General features: G+C 40.5%; 1 protein-coding gene across 1 annotated transcript in view; it reads left to right on the top strand.

Moving 5' to 3' along the window:
* ABCB7 (ATP binding cassette subfamily B member 7) overlaps window positions 1-10,106 on the top strand; it is a 38,596-nt gene extending 28,490 nt beyond the window's left edge. Inside the window, exons 12-16 of the mRNA XM_034064248.1 lie at window positions 5-134; window positions 539-710; window positions 4,957-5,060; window positions 6,579-6,686; window positions 9,043-10,106. Coding sequence (XP_033920139.1) covers window positions 5-134; window positions 539-710; window positions 4,957-5,060; window positions 6,579-6,686; window positions 9,043-9,261 — 733 coding nt within the window. The 3' untranslated portion in view covers window positions 9,262-10,106. The remainder of the gene's footprint in view (window positions 1-4; window positions 135-538; window positions 711-4,956; window positions 5,061-6,578; window positions 6,687-9,042) is intronic.
* The last annotated feature ends 922 nt before the right edge of the window (window positions 10,107-11,028 follow it).

The following is an 11,028-nucleotide window of genomic DNA, read 5'->3' on the forward strand; positions in this document are numbered from 1 at the left end:
TCAGGAAAAGCACAATTGTGAGATTATTGTTTCGTTTCTATGAACCTCAGAAAGGAAATATTTACATTGCTGGACAGAACATACAAGATGTCAGTTTGGAAAGTCTGAGAAAGGCAATAGGAGTCGTACCTCAGGTATACCATGGTTCATTCTCCTCAGATAGCCCATTGAAGTAGTAAATCTCAGTATTCTGACACTGTGGTTCAATGAAGGCCAAGTCTAATGCAGTGGTAGTGTCTAGTTCCTTTGAAGGTCATCATGCTTCATGAGAAACTGCCTCCAGCTTTAAATGATCTAGCTTTATAGTAGATTACCCTCTATAATGAGTTAGCAAAGTGGTAAAATCGTGCAGAACATATTTAGGACACAAAATGTATTAATCCTATTATTGGGAAAAGAAATTTCCCCAAATACTTTCACCTTCACACTTTCTGCAGAAATCTGAGCTGTTCTGTATTGTTTTCTTTCATGGACTGGGGATAGTTTTTAACCTATTGTTCATGGTTTCTTGTTTAAAATATCCTTTCCATATATGTAGGATGCTGTTCTCTTCCATAATACTATCTACTACAATCTGCTCTATGGCAATATCGGTGCAACAGCAGAAGAAGTGTATGCAGCAGCAAAGCTGGCAGGAATCCACGATGCAATTCTTCGAATGCCAAATGGTTACAACACTCAGGTTGGGGAACGAGGACTCAAGCTTTCAGGTATGTTCTTCAGTGCACAAGGTCTGCGTATCCCTTTTGCAAATACCTCCAAGTTTATATTTTACTCCTCAGTCATGGAATCGTAGAATCAGTCAGGTTGGGAAAGGCCTTTAAGATCAAATCCAACCATTACCCCAGGACTGCCAAGTCACCACTAAGTCATGTATGTCACTAAGTGACAATCAGACTTGCTTTTAACTTATTTGCATTATAACATAGTTGCAAGGCTAAATATTAATGCCAGGATTTGTAGTTTAAGGCGACTGTACTCTACAAGATATTTAAAGGGGTGTATTTTCAAGAGGCAGCATTAAATGAGTTGATGTGTGAGCATACCTTGAAGTAAAAATGATCTCTCTTGTAAACTGCTTGGGTAGTGGAATGCATGTGACTAGAATTGGGAGCTTTCTGTACGTGTGCTTTGCATGTAGGATGCGATAGGCCATCTCCCGTTGTCTTGTTTTGAAAAAGCAAAGCATGTTACAGTTTTTACCTAAACTTGCTAGCCCATATGTAAAGTGGTGAGGCACAGGTTTTGATACTGGTTTGGTATCTTTTTCTAATACAATCTTAAAAGTGTTTAAGCAAGTGAATTTTGACAAGGTAGGTAACATAACGCTGGGTATGCTAAGAGTAGCAGCAGGAACAGCAGTACATATGCAGTTTGAACTACAGCTCTGCAGTGGCTTTCTAAACTCCTGAATACAAGGCCTTACTGTCTGGCAAGCTCTAAATATGCGTGGCAGAGTGTAATGTTCTTCCACTCTGACTCTGTGCACAAGACACCATTTATTGATAGACCAAAGAACGGTTCAGTTATTTTTGTTTGCATGTAGGGTGGAGCGGTGGAGGGCAGACTGCTCTGTTCCACTGGGAATGAGCTGTGGCCCTACAGGAGAGAGAAACAACCTCAGTGAGTCTGGAAACTTCAGGGTACTGAGGTTGCTTCAGAATGGTGCTGAGGAGTGTGGATCTTCAAGGCACATGGGGCTGGTGGGGATCCAGAGGCACAGGAATGCAGCATAGTTTCAGGCAGAAATGCTGCCTGTTGCAGGCAGCAAGCTGTGTATGGTGTTTCTTGCTGTGAAGATGCTGGAGTCGTAAGTTCTGGTCTCTTTGAAACAGAGGATCAGAGGTTACATTCTGCATCCAGAGTGTATGTGGAGGGGAAAGCATGCACATTTGCAAAAGGGGAATACAGAGAGGGTTGAAAGGGAGATAAAATATGCGAAGCACAAATCTGGGTGAGTGGAAGATTCAAGATAGGTACTGGCAGAACTGTAGAGAACTGTGATAATGATGAAAGATTTCTCTTGTGCTGCCTGTCTCCCCAGACTGGTAATTTCTAGAAAGAGGATTTGACTAACAATAGGTTTGAAATGTTTTGGCATTTATACAGAAGCACAGAATGATTTGGGATGGAGGGGATCTTCTAAAGATCATCTAGACCAACCTACCTGCTGTTAGCAGAAGCATCTTTTACTAGACCAGGTTACTGAAAGCCTTAGTTTTATGTTGAGGTTTAGATTTGATTTTAGGAAAAATTTCTTCACTAAAAGGCTTATCAAGCATTGGAACAGGCTGCCCAGAGAAGTGGTGAGACACCATCCCTGGAGGTATTGAAAACACATGTAGATGTGGCACTTGGGGACATGGTTTAGTGGTGGACTGAGCAGTGCTGTGTTGATGGTTGGACTCTATCTTAAAGGTCCTTTCCAATTCAAATCATTCCATGGGTCTATGTCCAATTCTGAATCTGGAGAAGTGTGTTCAGATGTGTTGGTGTTTCCTTCTGACCTTGAAACTCCTTTAACAAACCCTTTACTGAAACTGGGGTATGCCTTTACTGCATCCTTCCTTTTGTGCTACCCCTGTGGTGGTCATAAGCACCTGTCTAGCAGTGCTTTAACAGAAGTGCCATTTAGAAAGTGAAGTGTGTTCTTTTCATCTTTTTCATTTAAATAAAAAGAGTCTGTAAAATGTTTCTCAGGAGAAAGACACTGGATTTGTGAGGTGATAAAAAAAGAGCTCAGAGTGGGCGTCTGCCATTGAAGTAGCAGCTTCAGTTCTCTATTTTCAACAAATTATACGAGTATTGGCAAACAATAGTAATAAACAAGCTTCAGTGATGTTTACAGGTAGGGGACAGGAATCATGAGCTAATGCTCTCAGAAACATCTGCTCATCCCTGACTTGATCTTAAATGCAGCTGCGTGCTCGGCTCTTAGGAAGTTTGATTCTGTGCTCCTGCTGTGTGGCTTTGGGTTGGAGTGTGGAGCCAGTGTGTCCACTGTATCCCATGTGCTTTTGTTATATCAGTGTTTTCATTGATAAGAGAGTTATAATGGCCAGAAGTGGTTTGGCTATTTCATGGGTTGGAGATGTCAGAGGTGTATTTTTGAGTTCCTTCAGTAGCTCTGTAAAAATACAGCATCTGTTACTTGGAATCTCTGAATAATGGAATGGCTTCCTAAATTGTTTTAAAGGTGTAGATTAGATTAACTTCTGATTCTGTTTAACATTGAAGTTGGGTGAGGCTTCTTGTACCTCCAACAAAAAGATGAAGTCCTGATTCGCTTTGTCTATTTTAGATATTATTTTGTGGGAGAAGTAGGGGGATGGAGAGCTCTGTGAGTTTAAGTGGCTCTCTTTAAAATCCAGGCATTTTATGTGTGTGGTAGGGGAAGAAAAATGGTTTTGGGGACCACTGCCATGGGTGTCTGTGTGAAAGGCACAGTTGCAGTTAATGTGGTTCTTGGATGTGTTAACAGAGGTGGTGATGCGTAGGGCCAATAAAGGCTGCAGTCTTAATCTGGGCCCCTGTTTCTGTGAATAGATAAATCTGTTGGGGGCAGCAAGTGAGTGTCGTAGTTAAGTAAATTGGATTCTGCCTGTATGCAAGAATTTGGTATGTTATGGATTCCTCCAATAAATTAACAGTTTACCTCTGTGAGGACTGACATTCTAACTATGTTAGAAGTGCTGTCTTGATACTTTAAAAGTGCTGGATTTGTTTTTATAGTTGGCAAGAACCTTAATGCAAACAAGATCCCTCATGGCAGTACAGCAGCATGGATAACAGGCTCAGTATCTCAGTTTCTGTCCCCTAGTGTGGTTTCTCTTGCTTGCATGGTACAAAAATAGACATAAAGAAGCCTTAGTTGCAATGAGAACTCTATCAATTAAAATGGTGAAGTGAGCATTTAGTGCAGTTCTTACTGGTCTCAGTGACTGATTCATCAGGAGTAAATGATGAAATCCAAGTTGTTTTGTCTTTTTCAAGTAGAATCCCTTTCAGTGGTTTGTAATACAGAGCTGTAACAGTCCCAACCCCTGACTGTAAATGGAAGGGTTAACATGCTGCTGTCCTGAATATGAGAAGTACATGAAACAAATCAATATGCTACAAATATAAGGAAAGACTTTGGATTTAGTTACTGTAATGTCTTTCAAACATGGGTATTGTCAAGCTGAGTTTTGAACAGGCTTTAAAGGTGAGAAAGGGAGGGTATATTAAAATAGACTGAGTAAATTGTACAATTCTAATTGCTACTGTGTTCTGCCAAAGACAGTTTAAAATTTGAACTGCAGCATTATCATCAGCCTTTTAAATGGTTTATTAAAGCATGTTCTCTCCTGATAGGAATGGAACATTAACAAGAATGTAATGGTATTAAATGGAATGTTTTGAAGTCTTGAATAAAACAAAGGAGGACAAGAGCACCAATGTGAAATGTTTGCATTGCATACCAAATGGTTAGCAGATTTTAAGTTCTCAAATGCACATTTTCCTAACTGTAAAAGGTGTCCTAAGTTACTCTTGAGTAGATGTTGGCTGTGAGAATTGTGAAGGGAGGAAACTAGTCTGAAACCTGGTCACATCAGAAACCAGCAGGCATAATGAAGGTGGTTTTCAGCACCATTTTAATTGTGTTCTTTGATTAAGTTTGCTGGTTAAAGCTGTTGGGGATGCTTTGAATCTGGGCCATTATGGAGTGAAGAGTTAGATGAATTTCAAGGAGAGACCTGAAAGGATCTCTAAAAGGATAAGCAATTTGAGTCACTTTGGATTTACCAGAGAGCAGGAACTTGTGTGATATCTCATGTAACATGTAGAGACCTTTATCAGTAGCAACTATGAAGTATATTTAAATAAAAAACCACCCCCAAAACCAGTCCTGCCTGCTGATGAATAGAGATTATCATGGTTATAACTTTATCTGTTATTCCCTTTTCCCCCATTCAGGAGGAGAAAAGCAAAGAGTTGCAATTGCTCGAGCAATGTTAAAGGAGCCATTTATTCTTCTCTATGATGAAGCCACATCATCTTTAGATTCAATTACAGAAGAGGTAAATGGGGATATAAAAATACAAAACTTAAGTGGTGTAATGATGGCTGATTCTGATGCTTTTTCCTCATTCTTTTCCTCCCAGAAAGAAATCTCTTTTTGCCACATTGCTATCATGTGTTTTCCTGGTATTATTATTAGGAGATTCTATGTCTAAGCTGGTTTCCTAAAGGCTGGAGTCTGGTCTGTCTATCTTTAGACATAATGAAGAATATCAACCCTGGGTGTATTTTCTGCTGTGCACTCTTGAGGTCCCAGTCACTCTTAAACAATTATCTCTTGAAGCTGTTGCAAGTACTTGAGGTGACCATGAAGTGTGAAGCTCTTCAGTCCACTGCTGGATGTTTAGGTGACATCTAGCAGTCATTAAAAATGTCTTACAAATAATCATGACATAATGCAGCACAGAAAGCCTCTTGTTTGTTATGCAGCATCTTTCTGAGCTGTAAATCAGGTAGGTGGGACCTGCAGTGCTGGTATTAATTTGTATTCCTTTCACAGGAAGGGCTGTGAAACAGCAGAGCGTTGTGACACAGGTGTCGTGACACGACCGCAGTAACTGCATCAGGCTTCATAACTACATCTCTGCTTAAGCACAAAAGCTCTCAGCACCAGCAGTAATTTCACAAACTAATGTCATCAAAAACTAGAGCTAGAGCTATGTTTGTGTTCACTTATGCAGATTATTGAGCAAATTTATTGACCTGTAATCACTAAATTACCTTCATTTTCCAGATACAAAACAATCAGGGTACAAACCGTACATCTGTATAGTGCAACACTCATAGTAGAGCTTCCTCATTGGGCCAGAAATGTTCATAACACAATCCTACAGAAAGCTGCTTGGATTCCTCCTCTTGTTTTGCTGTATTTATTGCAAGAACCACAAGCAAAGCTGAAACTTTCACAGCAGAACTGAGCTTTAAAGGCAGCAAATGAAACGAGTCCTTCCCACAAGAGTATGTCTGATAATGGGAATGTTTTCAGACAAAGGCAAGTGTTTCTCAGGAAGAATGGACAGTTACTGTAGTGGGGGCACAAATTCCCAACTAGTGCTGCTTGCATTTGAATGCAGTTGAGGAAGGTGGAAGCTGTGGATAGGTAATTCTCAGGATTGCTTTAACTACATGCTCCGTATTGGCATGATATTGAGAGGGGTTTTCTTCTTTAACTTTAATTGATTTGAAAGTATTATAACTGTCACATGTTTTTACTGCTGTTTATGTTGCTTTTGAGCGTGGCTGCATAGGGAAGTTCTTCCTGCAGTCACGTAACACTTCTCTTCCTTTTTCCCTTGGGATATGTGTGGTTTTCTGTGGATACTCAGAGCCACAGATAGTTCGTGCTTGGAGCTCTTGTGTAGGTACTTGTAGCTGGTTCTTACTGTAAAGCTGCAGCAGCACTGGAAATGTTTCTCAAAACTTACTTACAGCAACTTGTGTATTTACAGACAAGGTTTTATTTCCCTTCGTACCACCCAGGAGTGTGTCAAGAGTTTGTCTCTCTTTGAATCTTGCAGAATATTCTCAGTGCCATGAGGGACATGGTGAAGCACCGAACGTCAGTTTTCATTGCTCACAGGTTGTCAACAGTAGTTGATGCAGATGAAATCATTGTGCTGGATCAGGTGAGGAGATCACCCTGGGATCTGTGGTTTTCACATAACAGCAGTGTTGGTTTTAGAGAGTCTGTGTGTCCATTTTGAAACATTATACTCCCATCAAGCCCCAAAGTCCATTCTTTGGGGATGAACCATATCAGAGAATTCTAAAAGCTGATGCTTTGCTTTTTATATATTTACAAAGTTTATCAGTTGGATGTGTGGTTCTTGTATGTTCTATTTTCACTTCATTTACATAGTTCATTTAATTACATGTTCTTCGGATGGATGATTACAAATTCCACTTGATGGTCTGGGACTGGCTTAATGTTGCATATTTTGAACCTCATTTGTTACATGCTTCTCTCAGATTAGGTTTCCTCATGTGTTCCCCCAATTTACACTTTATTCTTAGAACTTATTGAATGTCCGTTTTTCACATACATCCATTGTGTTTTTTTCTTTCCAAGGAAGGAGAGAGGACTGCATGTTCTGTTTCCATACAGATAAAACTGTTGTTCGGTCAAATGATGTTATAAATCCGATCATCATTCTCTATTGTACTTGTAGAAAAGTCTGGTTATTCCCTCTCTATATGCTTCTCTTGTAATGAAAAGAAGAAGTTTCAAACATTTGATTTACTAATATCACTGTTAAGCTGTTATCTCACAGTCAGCTTGTCCTAAATCCATTTTGTTCTCTCACCCATATCTGGCTATAGATTTAAAATAAACACGTCTTCATTCTAACTTCATAGTTACTCTTTTAACTGATAATGCTGAAAATACAGCGCTCTAATCTGCTGATAATGGATGTTAAATATATCTCTGCATTCACTTGTTTCAGGTGCTATTTATATGCTTGTGATCATAGGTGTATTTAGTGACTAAAATATGCATCTCTAAAAGAAAATAAATTATTCCTACACTACATTAAATGATTTCTTGGGGAATTGGAACAAAGTCTTATGAAATGGTGGCATTCGTGACTATCTTTGCCATACAAATCTCATTTCCTATGACTCTTGAAGTTGTAGAAGAAATCACTTGTACTGCTCTGTGGAGTTTTTCCTTCATTTTGATCACATTTCCTAAGGTGTATCCTTTATGGAACCACACGTTAAAGCATCTTGCAAATGTTTTTCACATGTTATGAGGCAATCTGCAGCTTTTTGTTTTCAAGGCAAGTTTTCACAGCTTACTACGAGTGTGTTTTGTGTTAGAGTGTAACTGTTACATTAAAAATAAAAGCACAACCTCAAACTGTAAACCAGTTAGGGTGCTCACTTTCATGACTGGTGTTAGTATAATGAAGATTGCGAACAAGGCAGGCAGCGTGGTGCATCACTTGTGATGCCCGACTGCTTCAGGTGGCATCTTTTGACGTTTACTCAGCAGAAAGTTGCCTCTTGTCATCCCAGCTTGACTGATGAGTGCTGTGTTAACAACCAGATAAATGAGGCTCAGCAGTGGAGATGAGACAAGATGATTGTGGCTGGTTTTGCTTAGCAATGGAAGTAGGGCATCATCTTTTCAGCACCTTTTGCCTAGGTAAAATCAGGATAATTCTTGAGTGAGTAAACATTGTATTAATGGTCTTTTACATGATTGTTCAAGACTCATTGAAGGAAAAAGAGGCCATAATTCAAAGCCTAGGCTCTACTACAGTGAACTCTGGAAATTAACCTCTGCAAGTTTAAAATACATTTTGCAGTTAGGCTGGTCAAGTGTATGGTTGCTCAGATTCCACCAGCACGACTAGGAATAGAAGTGACAAGACCCAGTTTTTTTCCCAGCATGTTCATCAGCAGCTGTCACAAGGAGGTAGATTTAATTGTAGATCCGAATTTAGTTCTAATACAAAACCCATGTAGCTGTCTGTATAATGCTGTCTTTCCCCAAAAGAATAATGGCTGGAGAAGGAGTACAGTGTTTTAATTTGAAGTTGCTGAGCGTAAAACGTGTATCTCGCAGTAAAAAGATGAGTCTGTTTTCTTGAAGAGTGGTGGTGTTTTGCTGTCTGTAGGATTTGAGTTCTCCTCTCCAGGTCTTCCTTCCCATCTCCACAGTGATAGGCAATAAATCATCTTTGCTCTCGAGAATAGCACAGATGAACCAAGCTGCTCCCTTGATTTTCATTAGGGCAGTGACACAAGTTACTGAGCACCCATCTAAAAACACAGTTTACACTAATGGGTTTTAGGGTTTGATTTTAAATGTGTTTTGCTTATCTAGTACAAATCCCTCCCTCTCTGTTCTTTTAGCTTCTTAGTGTGTGTCTGTTATCAAGCAAAGACAAATACATGTTTGGTTTGGGTGACAAGCATTTATGTTCTTAAGGATCTGTTGATATTGTTTGCTGACTTACTCCTCTTCTTTTACAGGGTAAAGTTGTGGAACGTGGTAGACACACAGACCTCCTTGCAAGTCCTAGCAATCTCTACTATGAAATGTGGCACACACAGAGCAGCAAAGTACTCGATAGTCATAACCATCCAAACTGGGAAGAGAGGAATAATCGTATGTCCAAAGAGGAGGAAAGGAAGAAACTAGAAGAAGAGATCACCAATAGTGTGAAGGGCTGTGGAAACTGTTCATGCTAAGTATGATCTTGGCTTAATCTTGTCTAAGAGGTTAAGGATGCACAAGATGACAGTGAAGCGCAGCCCTTGTTTTTAAGTCAGTGTTCAAATACTTCCTGGGTTTTGCAGTTTTGGGGTTTTTACAGTTTCTCAGAGGGACATAATTTCAACCAAAGGAGTTCTATTTTTTCATCTTTAGGAATCTCTAATATTCAGTGGCATCTGCAGGAGGTGAGCTCAAAAACTTCAAACTTCTCAGCTAAGAGTGTAATTTATGGCAGGCTTTAGGCATTGGTAAACCCTCCTGGCAGATGCTTGAGGTGCATTATTAAACTGTAAACAGGTTTGTCCTCAATTTACATTATTTCTCATCATTAATGGTTGATAAATGTCACCATTTAAATTGAGCTAATTTGAACTTATTTGCTAGAGAGGAAGATGCAATATAAATTCTTCAGTGGTATTTTGGTTTAAAATGTTCTTCCTTGTAAAGAAGAAGAAAAGCCTCCACAAAATATCAGAGGCTTCTAGTAGCAATAAATACTGGAATTAGCCATCTCACCCTTCAAAACCACCTTTCATACTGGGCTATCAGACCATGCATTGGTATTACTCTAAAAGAGAACTAACAGAGCTGGCAAGAGTCTGGAATTGACAGAATATTGTGTGACTTCACGGAAAACCACCACAATGTTGGATGTGAATATGAAGAATTGGGAGCTGCCCTTAAATTAAAGAATCTGAACTCAAAGATTCTGTATCCTCAGCATCTGCTGTAGTAGTCAAAGCAGAATTCAGTCCCTTTTTCTATTTCAGTCGTGGTCCTGGGGTGCAATTAAGATTCAATAAAGACTTCCATAAATTTCTATTATGTCATTAATGTTAGAGAAAATGACCTGGATAATGGTAAAAGCATTGCTATAATAATCTCCGCATGTCAATAGTCAAAACCTCCTCAGTGGCAAGAAACCTCAGTCTTTGTGATTTGCAGGACACTGCAGGTGTATTGGGTTTGCGTGGCAAGGTTTTAGTAGCCGAGGGGTCTATAGGGGTGGCTTCTATGAGAAGCTGCCCCTTGTCTAATAGAGCCAGTGCCAGATGGCCCCAAGGTGGACTCACTGGCCATGGCTGAGCCCATCGGGAACAAAGGTAGCACTTCTGGGGTAACATATTTAGGAAGGGGGGTTGGAAATGTTTGTGCAACAGCAGCAGCAGCCAGAAGAGAGGAATGAGACTGTGAGAGAAAGAGCCCTGCAGACCTCGAGGTCAGTGCAGGAGGTGTTCCAGGTGCCAGAGCAGTGATTCTCCTGCAGCCTGTGGTGCAGCCCATGGTGAGGCAGGTTGTGTCCCTGCAGCCCGTGGAGGTGCACAGTGGAGCAGTTATCCCCCTGCAGCCCATGGAGGACCCCAAGCTGGAGCAGGAGGATGCCTGAAGGAGGCTGTGTCCCCGTGGAAAGTCTGCACTGGAGCAGGTTTGCTGCAGGACTTGTGACCCCACAGAGGATTCACACTGGAGCCATCTGATCCTGAAGGATGCGCCCACGGAAGGGACCCACACTGGAGAAGCTCGTGAAGAGCTGCAGCTTGTAAGAAGGTGTCGTGGTTTAGACCCAAATTGCAGAGCTCATCGACTCACTCCCCCCCTTGCTCCCCCAACTCCTGGAGAGTTGGGGTGGAGAATCCAAAGAATGTAGCTCCCACAGGTTGAGATAAGCACAGTTTAATAGCTAAGGTGTAACACAAACCACTACTGCTACCACCAATAATAATGATAAAGGAACTAACAAG

The sequence above is a fragment of the Melopsittacus undulatus genome, chromosome 6 (assembly GCF_012275295.1).
Source record: "Melopsittacus undulatus isolate bMelUnd1 chromosome 6, bMelUnd1.mat.Z, whole genome shotgun sequence".
Classification (NCBI taxonomy): domain Eukaryota; kingdom Metazoa; phylum Chordata; class Aves; order Psittaciformes; family Psittaculidae; genus Melopsittacus; species Melopsittacus undulatus.